The 13,564-nt window shown below is 47.7% G+C and overlaps 1 protein-coding gene across 1 annotated transcript; it reads right to left on the bottom strand.

Moving 5' to 3' along the window:
- Nucleotides 1-319: 319 nt before the first annotated feature.
- Nucleotides 320-12,158, bottom strand: CRABP2 (cellular retinoic acid binding protein 2). Its single transcript, XM_044005263.1, has 4 exons — nt 11,954-12,158; nt 3,386-3,564; nt 2,654-2,770; nt 320-2,013 (listed from the first exon to the last, which is right to left on the bottom strand). Exons 1-4 carry the CDS (start codon nt 12,021-12,023, stop codon nt 1,963-1,965), a joined length of 417 nt encoding a protein of 138 aa, XP_043861198.1. The 5' UTR covers nt 12,024-12,158; the 3' UTR covers nt 320-1,962.
- Between the last annotated feature and the right edge of the window lie 1,406 nt (nt 12,159-13,564).

The following is a 13,564-nucleotide window of genomic DNA, read 5'->3' as shown; positions in this document are numbered from 1 at the left end:
GGGGCAATATGTAGACTGGGAAATAGAAGGGTTAAGAGGCTGTTGTGAGAATTCAGGTTTGCGGCAAAATGTTGTACATGGTAACAATATTGTTTGATGAAGAACTGTGAATGACTTAACTGTTCTCAGCAATACAATGATCCAAGACAGTCCCAAAGGGCTAATGATGAAACACACTGTCCACCTCCAAAGAAAGAACTGATATCGATTGAACACAGACTGAAGAAACATGTTATTTTTCGTTTTCATCTTTCTTCTTTTATTCAAGCTTTCTTATAAAAAATGACTAATATGGTAATGTTTTACATAATTGCGCATGTATGACCTATATCTGATTGCTTACCTCCTCAGGGAGTGGGGAGGGAAGGGAGGAAAGGAGGGATAAAATTTAGAACTCAAAACTTTAAATAAAAATGTTTACTATTTTAAGAAAGAATTCAGGTTTGAGAAGATGAGTTGGAAATAGGTATGAAAAGAAAGGAAGGGATGGAATTGAAAAGACACTGAAAAATGAGGGAAGTTGGGAATAGATCTGAACATAGAGAAAAACAAAACAATGTCTGAAGCTTTGAGGGTAGCAGGGTGCCTGGTCTAATGGTCTAGTTGAATGAGGCTACTCCTGGACATTGGGGTGGGGAAGCATTCATTTTTAGATGTGTTGAATGTGAGGGGCCAATGGGAATATCAAGGTGGAAACACCTAGTAGGCAGTTTGGAATCTGGGACAAGAGCATGAGAGAAGATCGAGTTGGAGGTGAAGTTTTGGAAGTCACCCACACCGGGGTGACAGTTGAAGGTGTAGGAGGAGATGAGATCACCAAAGGGATGAAAGGATAGAGAGAGAATGGCAGAGGACTAAGGCCAGAGCCTTGAGGGATGCCCACAGAGAGGATGAGGAGGTGATAGCAGATAGGGATGGAAATAAGGACAATGCATCTTCACTCAAGCCAAGTCTTAAGAAGAAGGGAGTGGTTAAGACTAATAAAAACCATTCCCAACAAACCTGTGAGGTAGGTGGCAAAGGTATTGTTCTCCTTTCTTACACAGAGTGGATAACTGGGCCAGGAAACTCAAAGCCAGGCCTTCTAGACACAGAGACCAGGGCTTCTTCCCTTGTCCACACTGGTAGACAGTTGGAAATGCCGTCAGAAAGTCAAGAAGAATAAGAACTGAGGGAAGGTCATTGGATTTGACAAAGGAGGGTCATTGGTACCCTTCTAAAAGAGCATTCAGTTGAGTTGTGGGAACAGAAACCATATTTCAGGGGACCAAAGGAGAAGTGGGTAAAGAGGGAATGTTGGCCATATGTTCAAAGGGTTTGGCAGTAAGAAGCAATGTATCTTTTTACCTGCTGCCCAGTCACTTATTCCCCATTTTCATATGCCCACACCCATCTTCCAGGTTTCCCTCCTCCCTCCAAAATCAAACGCTAGTGGTCAGAAAGAGGTTTAACTTTCAAAGGGTTTAATAACATTAACAAATAAATATTCTAAACTGAATCAGCTACAGGGCTGTAGGGAAGGAAGGGAATGCTGTAGGGTAGAGGGAGAGGCCTTGGGGATAAAGCAGAGACCATGGGCTTCTGTTCCATGTTGGTGGGGAGCTCTCTCTCTCTTTTACAATCTCTCAGAAATGGAGAAGACCTCTCCTAGGCTGTCTCTGGATCAGAGACAGAGGGAGGGAAGCAAAAATCCTGGCCAAGGTGCTCAGGGATTCACTTAGGATAGGTCATGTGAAATAGGGAAGGGTAGAGGAAGCACTGGTATGCTTTAAGAAGAGCTCAGGATCTTGACTTCCAGACATAACAAGGGGCAGGGCAGAGGACTAGCTGGGTAGAGTTGGAAGGAAAGCAGGGACAAGGTAAACAAAAGACTCTCAAGATGAGTGGTTGGTTACTGGGAGGCTACGGAGCGGGAGAGATGCAGAAGATGTAGGAGACCCTCTCAGGACATCCCTTCAGCACTCATTCCCTGACGTAGACCCTGGTGCACACCACATCGTCTGCCGTCATGGTCTGGAAGAACAGAAACTGTGGTCTAGTGGAGAGGGCCAAGGCAGTCCTCCAGGCAGGTGGGGTGAGGGGGAAGCCAGCCTCTTCCTGCCTCTGTTCCCCCTCTGGGGACTGGCAGGGGAGGCCTGCCTGGAGTCAGTGGTAGAAAGGTGCATGATTTTTCCCCAACTCCCCAATGTCAGTCCTTGTGGAAAGAGAAGGCAGAGCTAACACTCCTCCTCCCCAATACAGACCACAAAGAGACCTTCCCATCTTCCCTATCAAGGCCTCCTTGACTCTTCCCACATAAAATGGAGCCAAGTTACTTCCTGCCCCCCAGTTTCCCACACATGTTAGCTTTCAGAGGATTGGGGTATCTGAACAAAGACAAAGATAGAGAAAGGAATCTAATGTTAGCCTAGGATCTCCTGTTCTGTATCTCCCTTTTGCCCCATCATTAGAAATGATTCTCAATATGGAAGGGGATGATGGAGGTTAGGGTTAGGGTTAGGTTCAGGGTAGGGAGTAGGGAGGGAGGGACACAAATAACAAATGAATTCTTATTCCATCTACCTGCACAGGGGACTCATTAGAATCAAGCCTGAGCCAGGGGATGGGAGACAATTTACTAATGACTAAGAGGAGATGGGGAGAGAGGGCTTACCAGGATCAATTCTCCATCGTTGGTCAGCTCCCGGGACCAGGAGGTCTTGGGTCCCTCCCCTTTCAGGAGTCTCTGTTCACAGACCATCTTGTTCTGGTTTTCCCATTTCACCAAGCTCTAGGGTGAGAAGGAAGAATAAGACTATGCAGTGGGGTGGGGTCAGTAGGAGGCACCCAGCACAAAAACCACAGGCCATGCCCAGGGCAAGCATCTAGCTCTAAGGAGGCTCTCATGTGATGCATCAAGGCAGCTAATGGCTGTCACCAGAGGGAGGTGGCTGGATGGGGAGAAGTTCAGAAAGTATTCGACTGTGTTGGGCCTGACATGCCCTCCCAGAAGGAAGGAAGCTTCTTACTTTAACTGATTATTCTTGCTAGCTAATTGCTAAATTCAGTTGTTTTAAGCGAGCTTAAGTGTTCCTGATGCCCTCTAACTTTTAGTACTCTGGAAGAAAGCCCTAATTGCCCCACCCTAGTTACAACTTCAGTAAAAGGGATGGATGCCCTATCCCAAGAGGTCATCAAAGAGATTCAGAAATCAGCACAATTTAGCTGAAGGGTTGGAAACCAGGTCACAGGATGGACTTTTCCAGTTGAGTGAAGAGGGAGGAATTGGCCTTAGTGACCAGGAAAAGGGTAAAATGAGGCAGAAAGGTAGGCTACAAGGTCAGAATATTATAGTGTATTCCAGCCATTTCCCTCTCCCTTCCCTTGATCCATGGAGAACACTGACCTTACAGGGCCTCCCGTCCACCGTCTGCTCCTCAAACTCTTCCCCAATTTTGAAGTTTATCTCAGTGGTCCTCACGGTGGTAAAAGTTTTGATGTAGAAACTCTCTCCATCCTGTTTAATCTCCACTGCTGGCTTTGAAGCAGCTGCCACAGCAATCTTTCTTAGCATCACATTGACTCCTGCCATGGAATGGAGAACTTGTAACTTCCTGCCCTTGGAGGAAAGAATCTCTCCTTGTTGCATCGTACCACTGGGGAGCACATCCCGGGTCCTCAGAGACCCACCCTAAGCACTGCCTGCAATAGGGTCTTTGGACAACCTACTATGACTCCTCTCCCGTGCTGCCCACTCCACTAGTCCCATCCCCAAGGAGGTGGAAGAGCCCCCAAATTTGGAGTCAGAAGACTTGGAACACAGGAGGGATTGCTTGATGTTTTTGTTGAATTGAAATGATAGCTGTTTCCAAAGATTCAGAGGGTTGAAATGTGGTCAAGAGATTAAACTTGGTTCAGTTTAGCTCCAGAGGATAGACACACTATGATGTGGTAGAAAGAGCACTGAATCTGAAAACAACTTTGAAAATCGGTTCAAATCCCAGCTCTGCCGCTCACTCACTTTATGACTTCAAACAAATCCCTTCTCCCTGAGTCTTTTTCCCCTCATCTATAAAATGAAGAGGTTTAACTAGACAGTTTCTAAAGTCCCCTTGAGGCTCAAATTCCATGATCCTCCAAAGTAGGACCAAAGAGCAAAGGTTATAGGGGTTTTTTTTGTTTTTTTGTTTGTTTTTTTTTTTTTGGTGAGGCAATTGGGGTTAAGTGACTTGCCCAAGGTCACACAACTAGTAAGTGTTAAGTGTCTGAGGCTGGCTTTGAACTCAGGTCCTCCTGACTCTGGGGCCAGTGCTCTATTCACTGCGCCACCTAACTGCCCAAGGTTATAGGGTTTTAACAAAATTTAAGAGAAAACGGCTTAATAGACTATGCAAAAATGGGATTAAGCCATGGGATCCTCTTCATTTTAAGTAGAGGTCAGGTGGCTGCTCACTGGGGGATATTACAGACAGAATCCATGATTTGGGTACAAGTTGGAGGAGATGATCTCTGACCTCTCCCTCCAATTTTGAGTGTCTCTGTGTCCCCTCTGAATAAAGCATTTATTGAACACCTATAATATGCCAGGTCCTATGGTAATAGTAATACTTAATAGTAATAGTAATAGTATGGCATAGTAATAGTTAGCATTAATAATATATATAGTAATATATATTATATATAGTAATATATATAGTAAGAGCTATCACTTTAGAGTTTGCAAAGCACTTTACATAGAATTATCTTCTTTGAACCTCAAAACAATTCTGGGGGTAGGTGGTATTATTATCTCCATTTTATAAGAAGAGAAACTGAGGCACACATGGTTAAATGAGTTGCTAAGGGCCACATAGCTAGTATTTGTCTGAGACAGAATTTGAACTCAGATCTTCTTGATTCTAACTCCAGCATTCTATCTACTGTAAATTCTATCATCAAGGACTTTACCATTTGGGAAACAATTTGTATCTGTTTTGATATAGCATTTCTAAGTGCCTCATAAATATGTTACTGTATTGGGAAAAGAACCTTGGGGCCACCAGCTAGGTGGTACACTGGCCCTGGAGTCAGGAGGACCTAAATTCAAATCTGGCTTTAGATACTTACTAGCTGTGTGACCCTGGGCAAGTTACTTAACCCCAATTGCCTCCCCACTACCACCAAAAAAAGAAGCCTGGCTATCAGTTTCCTATTGTGTCAATTTCCTTGGGCTAGAACCAGCTATGAGAGCTGCTTGTTAAATTTTGAGTGGGGGTATTTATAGCTCAGGATTGGCAAATGCTACAAATGAGAGGCTGATTTAATGTGTGATTTTTAAAAAATTTTAATTGTCTAGACTTAAGAAAGTGATAGAGAAAATGTTAATAATGTAGACTAAACTGAAATGTGTACTGCATGTACATTTTCCCTTCTGGAGAGCCTGTTGTTAAATATTTACCAGCATGCCCCTACCTCTGACCTTGAGTTTCCTTTTCTGAAAATGAAGATGTTTGATTAGTATTCAAGGCATGTGGCTTAGTTGACCTGATAGTCCCATGTATTTCTTGTGTAATGGGGGTAGTCAATGGAGCCCCCTCATTGGCTAGGTGACCTCTCTGTGGCCATCCCCATTCATGCTCCATGGAGTGGCTTCAGCAGATTGAGGAGAGGGGAAGGTTGTCCCATGCCTACACATAAATCTGCCTTCTAGAAAGGGATGAAATTAGCATTTAATTAGCTTTCTAAAACTGACATTTAATTGATATTTACTACAGGGGCTGTTCCTACTGATCTGATTTCATGGGCAACAATAAAAAAGAGATGTTGTGCCTTCAAAAAAAATATGAAAGAACTGGACTAGGTGATGTCTTAGGAGCCGTGTTGGTACTGGGGCAGGAAGGGGAGGTTACAGAAGGCTTTTTGAGAAGATAGGATTGGAGATAAGCCTTGAAGGATGGATATACAGAGAGGAGGGACAGTGTCTCTGATATTCTCCTCCCCTAGGATTTGAGGTATTTATTAGCCCTATGACTAAGAATCAAGGCACCTTGGTCCCCTGCACCTCTGAGTCCAAGCCTCTATGGGAACTGTCTCTAACAGCCTCTCCCTGTCTCTGTGGCTTTCCTAGGAGTGAATCAGGGCTGCCTCCTTTCAGGGAGCGGCAGTTTCCCCCTCCCTTCACACCTCAGCATTTCCTGGAGGCCACCCCTGCCAGTCACTTCTATGGCCTCCTAGGGCCTGCCCTCCTCTCCCGCCTCTTCCCTGGAGCCTCTCCCCAGCTCCTTTTCCAGAACTCCTCCCCCTAAAGGTTCTGCTGAATAGGGGAACAGACTTCCTTCCACAGGCAGCCAAGGGGACCTGAGTTCTGATCTCCAGACTCTCAATCCCTCAAAACCCTAACTAATCCTAATCTTCAACTCCCTTTTTTCCCTTTGCCTACCCTATTTACCTCTGGATCCTGCCCTTAGGCTAAGTCAGCTGTAGTCCAGGCTGAAGGCAGCCCCTCCTCCAAGAAGGAAGATCATACCTCCTTTCTCTGCCTGCCTCCCATTTGGTATAGGGAAGTCCTTCCAGTTGTCTGGCTTCTACATCTGGGCTTCTTCTTCTTCTTTTTTTGTGTGTGAGGTAATTGGGGTTAAGTGACTTGCCCAGGGTCACACAGCTAGTAAGTGTTAAGTGTCTAAGGCCAGATTTGAACTCAGGTCCTCCTGAATCCAGGGCCAGTGCTCTATCCACTGCACCACCTAGCTGCCCCCTACATCTGGGCTTCTTTTTTTTTTTTTAGTTTAGTTTTTTTTTTGTTTTTGGAGGGCAATGAGGGTTAAGTGACTTGCCCAGAGTCACACAGCTAGTTAAGTGTCAAGTGTCTGAGGCTGGATTTGAACTCAGGTACTCCTGAATCCAAGGCCAGTGCTTTATCCACTGCACCATCTAGCTGCCCCCTACATCTGGGCTTTTTAACCTGAGGCCCATGAATTTGTTTTTATTGTTAACTGTATTTCAATAGAATTGGTTTCCTATGTATTTTATTTTGTGCATGAAACTTTATTCTGAGAAGAGATCCATAGACTTTATCAGACTACCACAGGGGTCTATGACCCAAGGGTCTAAGAACCTAGAACCTAGATTTTGGCATCGGACAAAAGTCAAGTCAGACCTGATAAAAGAGGGAACAATTCAGTGGTGAAGAGTAGGGGAAAATGTTTGGGTCCTTCTGGAAAAAAAACAACTCACATTTCTATACTTCTTTCAGGTCCATAAAGTACATTCCTCAAAAAAGCCCCATTTTGCCAATGGGGAAACTGAGGCACCAGATGGAGCTGTGTTCTGGATAGGTGAAGGAATGAAAACTCACCTGTCTCACTTCATCTACCCAGTCCCAGGATAGACAACCCTTCATATGCAACCTAGTCTACTGCCTTAGCCTTCTCGAAATCATTGCTTCTGGAAAGTCCTTCCCTAAATATGTAGCCTTCCCCCCAATCAGAATGTTACCTCCTGGAGGTTGGACACTGGTTCATTGTATTTGTACCCCAGGCCCTTAGAACATGGACTGGAGCATGAAACAATCTGATCAGTGCTTTTCATTCTTTTCAGTGCCCCTGGGCACTCACAGCAAGGGTAGTGGCAGAGTCCAGAAACAAATCCAAAGGAGTCCCAGGACCTGGGAGGTTCCCACCATGGCCCAGAGCAGAAGACCAGGCAGGAGTTCTGCTCAAGCACAGAACTACCCTCAATCCACAACGAGGGGCTCAGTTAACTTTGGGAAATTGACACCAGGCCCTGATGTCACTTCTGCCAACCAGAAATTCCCACCTGTTCCCTGCTTCTGGGAAGACAAGGAAAGAAGATCACATTTCTGTACAGCTTTAAGACTTAGAAAGTCCTTTTCTTACAACAACCCAAAGAGGTAATAATAAGGGCTCAAATTTCTATCACGTCTTAAAGTCTGCAGAGCATTTTACATGGTATCTCATTGTAGGTAGCACAAACAAGAATCCCATTTGACAGATCAGGAAATTGAGAGAGAGGGGCTGTGACACCCAGCTAGAGCCTGGGGCATGAGTCCAAGCCTCCTGACACCCGTTCAGGCCCCACACTGCCCTCCTTCTTCCTTTAGTCCTTCACTCTAGGCATTTCCCAGTTCCCTTAGTCATCTGCACCATGGCCCCAGCTCATTCTGCCTCTTTGCTCCCTCCTCACCCCCAGCCCAGTCAGCTTAATGGAGAAATTTGGAATCAGAAGACATGATTTGAATCCTGTCTCCGCTACTTATTACTTTGGTGACCCTGAGTTTCAGGTTCCTCATCTATAAAATAAAGGAGATGGACTAGATGATTTCTAAAGCCCCACCTCTCTTCCCTTCCTCCTACCCCTATCACTCGGGGCCCTGCCTCCCCCTACTCTTTGTCTGTTTGCTCCTCCAACTTTTATTGGGGGGTGGGGAAACAAAGAAAGAGGAGCAAAAGGAAGGGAAGGAAGTAATGAAGCCCAAGGTGTGATCCGGCGTCTAGAAACACAGCACCCTTGTCCTACCCACTCCTTTCTTCCCTCCCCATTTCCCGGCCCTGGGCTGGGCTGGAATCGAACCCTCACCGGAAGGCAGCGGGTGGGGGAGAGTGGGAAGGTTGGGGCAGCAGGATTCCCTCCCCACCTCCAGGCTCTACTGAGTCTTGGCCTGCCTCCAGGCCTGTGTTTCTATTAACAAGGAACACAAACACTTCTCCCTCGGGCAGGAAGGCCCCCTGGGTCCCGGGAGGGGAGATGAGCTGAGTACTTCTCCTGGAGGATCCAGGTATCTCCTTCCAGGAAGCCCAGAGAAGTTTTCTTTCTCCAGGAGCAGCTGAACTTCACCCTGGCACCCTGACTCCAAAGCTAAAGACAGATGATGTACTGGTATTCTTTATTCTTGAGATCTCAAAGCACTTATCTCCTTTTTGGGGGGAGGAGGGGGGGAAGAATTGGAGATGGAAAACCAGACTACCCTGAAAAGAAAACAGAATCAGAAAGGGTGAGATAACAGGCCTCCTGACTTACCTCTAGCCCACTGGTGGAGAAGAGAATTAACTATGTAGTAGGTCTTGAGGAAAAGGAGTAAAACACAGACATCCCACATCTGGGCATCGGACAGTGATACCAAAACAGGAGAATGGGGTGAAGGGTAATAGCCTATGAGCTCAACCCACAGAGGGCTTTAAAGTTACAAAACATATTCATAACCACTATCTCATTTTACTCCAGTAATCACTCTCTAAGGCAGTGTAACTATTATTATCTACATTTTATAATCATGATAATAGCTAGCAGTGATGTAGCATTTTTTTTGTTTGTTTACAATAACCTGGTAGGTAGGTACTATTATAATTCACATCTTACAGATGAAGAAATAGAGGCAGAGAGAAGTTAAGTAACTTGCTAAGAGTCACACAGCCAAGAAATGCCTGAAGCCAAATTCGAACTCAAGTCTTCCTGACTCCAGGCCCAGTGTTCTATCCATTGTGCCTCCCAGAAGTAACTGAGGCTCCATAGGGACAGTGGCAGGGCTGGGACAAGAACCTGGTGTCTTCTATATACTGTACTAAAGGTTAGGTCATCCCAGATGGATTTCCCGGGGTAGGGATGGAAAGGGATGGAGGGGTTGTTCTCTTTCTCTGGGAAACTTAGGAAAGATTCTGTCCCTGTCCTTGCCATTGCCCTTCCCCCACTGGAGCACAAGTAGGGAGAGGGGTTGGGATGATTTCAGCTGACTTCGGCGGTTTGTGTTTGTCTAATGGGTCTGTTTTCAATCTGTCCCCAGCAGGTTCTGGGGTGGACACGTGGCCCTGAGCGGATCCTGCAGAGAGGACAAACAGAATGGAGACAGACGGACAACAGGGTCAGGTCTCACATCTTGCTTTCCAGCTTTCCAGCTGGGTCTAGGAGAAGTAAAGCTCTTGCCTCATCCCCCTTGGAGTAGGTTTATCTGGACAGAGATCAGGGAAGACAAAGGTATGGGGGGTGGGGGGAGGCAGAAAAGGGCCCAGACTCTAAAGAGGGATGTTCCAGAGAGCTGCTTGAGAGTTCCATTATATGGAAGGTAGAACAGGAGGGATACAGGTTAGATTGGGAGAAACTTCCAAACAGTCAGCATGGGATGAACAAGTCTCCAAACTACCTGCCCTCAGTTTCCTCATCAGTAAAATGAGAGGGGAGGGGCCCAGAGTTGTCTAGTTGCTATGGTCCCATCCGGCTTCATTTTGCAACTCTATGACATTCTAATCCTGATCTAGAAACTTACATAGGTTCCTAGGTTATACTATCTGTCCCCTGCCTTGTAGAGCAACTCCTGCTCAGTCCCCAAAGTCTTCTCTCTCCTCTCAGGAAGAACCATAGCAGTACTATTCGATCCTTCTTGCTCTTCTGTTCTGTCTCCAGCCTCACAGTATTGGGAAGTCCCTCCTGCTATCTTCCATCCCCTTCCCACAAAAGAATCAGTCACTCCCTCTGCCTGTTATTTCTCTTCAGGGCCCTAGGCCCTAAAGATACCATGTTGCTTCCTACTGCACTTCCTTGAAGATGAGTACAATAGAAAGAATACTGACTTGAACACTGACTTAAACATCAAGAGACTTGGACTCCAGCCCTAGCTCTGCCGATAACTTGCTAGGAAGCCTGGCGGAGGTCATTCTATCTCTGTGAGCCTCAGTGGAATAAAGTGGAGGCAGGGGAGAGAAGCCAAACTAGATGATCTCTCTAAGGTCCCATGCAATTCTAATAATCTATAGCCTCTGGATCTCTGAACCCTGTGTACCAGATTTCTGTCCTAAATACTCCAATGCATCCTCTTGGAGGCTGAGAACAATTGAAATCAGAGATAGAGGGGAGGGTCCAAAATGAAGGAAGGCTACAGTGCCTAGGTGGTCCCTCACGATTCCTATATTCCTTTAGCAGGTGAGCCCTGCCTAACCAGCATAGGGATATGCATGGGGGCGGGAGTGGAGAGTGGGAAGAAAGAAGGGAGCTGGGGTTTGTGGGGATGGGGGGGTGTGGAGAGAATTGGGCTTCATGAAAAGCCATTTGATGAAACCTAAGAAAGCGATAATTATCCAGAACTATTTTCTTAGGATCCAGAAGCTGCTGGTGGAAAATATTCGTCTCCCAGAATGGGGGTAGAGAGGTGGGGATGGAGCAGGAGAGAGGAAAGGCAGGATGGCTAAGGATAGAGGTATAGAGAGGGGAGTCTGGAATGTGCACAGAATGCCTGGGTCCCTGAAGAGAACTGGGAATTAGGGAGGTGAGATGGCTCAGTCCTAGGAAGGAAAGGGGACACCAAGCTGGATCAAGCATGTTTTTAATTGGATGGAGACTAAGGAGAGCTGGGAGCCACCCACACCCTCATCAGGAACCTCCGAAAAAGTGGATTACTATTCATCAGAGGGAAAAGGCTAGGATCCATATAAAAGAATAAAAGGGATGATGCCAGACAGACCCAGACACCGAGCTCCATAAGGAATTTTCCCAGGTATGACATCTGGGGACGGAGACACCCAATCAAGCCTCAACTGGCAACCTTACCAAGTTAAGACCCCCAAAGGAAGCCTACCTGCCCCCATCTCCCTACCCCACCCTTCCTAGGTGGGGTGAGGGATAGGATAACTCCCAAGAAACTTGGGTAGAATTCCCAAGCTCCTCACACCTTCTCCCCCTGGGAGAACCCAGGTATCTATCGTTTGCTTTTCTTCCCCTAGGGACCCATATAATCAGGGCCCCCCCCCAATCTGGAGCATCTCCCACCCCATCTCCCAAGATTCCAACAATCTCCAACCCTCATACTCTGGGCAGTGGGGACTGGCGGGAAATTACCTCCCCTACACACACACACACACACACACACACGCACACACACACAGAGTCATTTACCCCCTTTCCTGGGCGTCTAGGGTTTTGGCACCCCTCCCCTCCCTAGGAACCCGCTCTTCCTCTGACCACCCCGGGCTAATCTCAGAGCCTTTCTCACCCAACGCCTTGAGCAAGTCCTCAAAGTTTTCTGAACGGATGATCTTCCAGTTACCGGAGAAGTTGGGCATCTTGGCAGGAGTGGGGAAACTTTCCCCTGGAAATGGGGCTTGGAGAACTGGAAGCTCCGGGAGCCACCCCCTCCTCTTTCCCTCCGCGGGATCTCTAAGCACCACGAGCGAATGAGACAATCACAGCGAAACCCCAAAGCCGGGAAAGGGATCTGGCTTGGGCTCCTTTTATAAGGGCCAATGGCCCCGCCCCTGCTCCTCGGCCCCCGCCCTCCGCCCCGCCCCACCCCATTCTCTCTCCACCTGGCGGGGCCCGGCTCCCCTTCGCTAGCAGCAGGGACTTGGAAATGCCAACTCCAATCCCCATTCCCAGAGATCCGGGCTGATCCTTTCCTCCCTTCCCCTCCCCCAAATATACATCCGTTCCCCTCCTCATATAACCTAGGTCCAGGCCGTGGAGGGAGGGGGAGAGAAGGTTCTGAACTACTCTGAGGGTTTCAGGAAAAGAGGGGGAAGGGATGCCTGGCTTCGCTTTTTCTGTGAATGGGACGGCTAGTCAGGGAGGACACAGTTGGTGGTCACAGGGAAAGCTGAGAAGCCGATGATTAAGCCGGAGGTGAGATGGGGGGGGACAGAATTGGAAAGCCGTGTTTCTGAACCCCGCAAACCTCAGGTTCCCTTTCTCCACCTCCTATCAAGGGTTCCACCTTGGGACTCTACTTCTCTCCACCCCTTCCTCTCTCCACATACTCCCCACCCTTTCACTCTCTTCAGCCAAATCCTCCAGGTCAGCTTCGGTGCCCCGATTTTGGTGGATCTCCAAGCGCTCTAAAGCCGTTGTCAGCGCGTACAGTAGTGGAGTGGTAAAGGCACTGAGTGTAAGGGGATCCATAGGCCAGACTATCTTTTGTACCGTAGGTTGGGAGAAAGGAAAAACAGGCCAGAGTAATAGAGTAGACGAGATGCACAGACGCCTTCGCCACTTAAATGGGATGGATCCAGGCATTCTGCTCCTCAGCTGACCACTGGGGAATCGGATAGAAGGGAGAAGAGGCCAGTCCCTGGGTCAGGAAGGTCAGGACAACAGGTGGGGCACTGGCGCCCCCTGCTGGAAGCGATTAGAAAGTGTTGGGGACGTCCAGGGGGTGAGCTAGACACCTGAGTCCCCACCCTTGGCGTCTAGAGGTCGGGATTCCCTTCTCTCCCTAGCTGCATGCTTAAAAGACATTAAAGGGTTAATAAAGAATCTGCAAGAAGGAGGTTTTGAAGGCCAGAGGTCACAGCCAATCACTTGACACAGTCCCTTTAATAAAGAACTTTTTCCCCCCGGCTTTGGCCTAGGAAGAGAGGGGGCCAGGAGGAGGGGGAGGGAGCGGGGAAAAGGGGGAAAGGGGGAGGGGAGAATTCTGCTGAAAAACCACCTAGGGAGAGGCAGAAGGCTGAAGTATTGAACGCCTGAGTCCCCGTGGAGAAGCCTGGGGGTCGGGGGCTGCCTGGGTCTCCTATTGAGGGGAGGCTGGGGATGGCGGGATGTCAGGCTCTCCTAGAGAATGGAGGTTGTCCCGGCACACCGTGTCTCGAGGGGAAAATGGCCCTGGGCT

This window comes from Dromiciops gliroides, chromosome 4 (genome assembly GCF_019393635.1).
Source record: "Dromiciops gliroides isolate mDroGli1 chromosome 4, mDroGli1.pri, whole genome shotgun sequence".
Lineage (NCBI taxonomy): Eukaryota > Metazoa > Chordata > Mammalia > Microbiotheria > Microbiotheriidae > Dromiciops > Dromiciops gliroides.
The sequence above is the reverse complement of the archived record's forward strand: the minus strand, read 5'-3'. Positions and strand labels throughout refer to the sequence as shown.

Excerpts from the sequence above, each read along its gene's own strand:
- CRABP2 (XM_044005263.1), bottom strand. The coding sequence starts at position 12,023 with ATGCCCAACTTCTCCGGTAACTGGAAGATCATCCGTTCAGAAAACTTT. Across the intron at positions 3,565-11,953 it reads GGACTTGCTCAAGGCGTTGG|GAGTCAATGTGATGCTAAGA; the intron begins GTGAGAAAGGCT and ends ATTCCATGGCAG. Across the intron at positions 2,771-3,385 it reads TGGACGGGAGGCCCTGTAAG|AGCTTGGTGAAATGGGAAAA; the intron begins GTCAGTGTTCTC and ends TTCTCACCCTAG.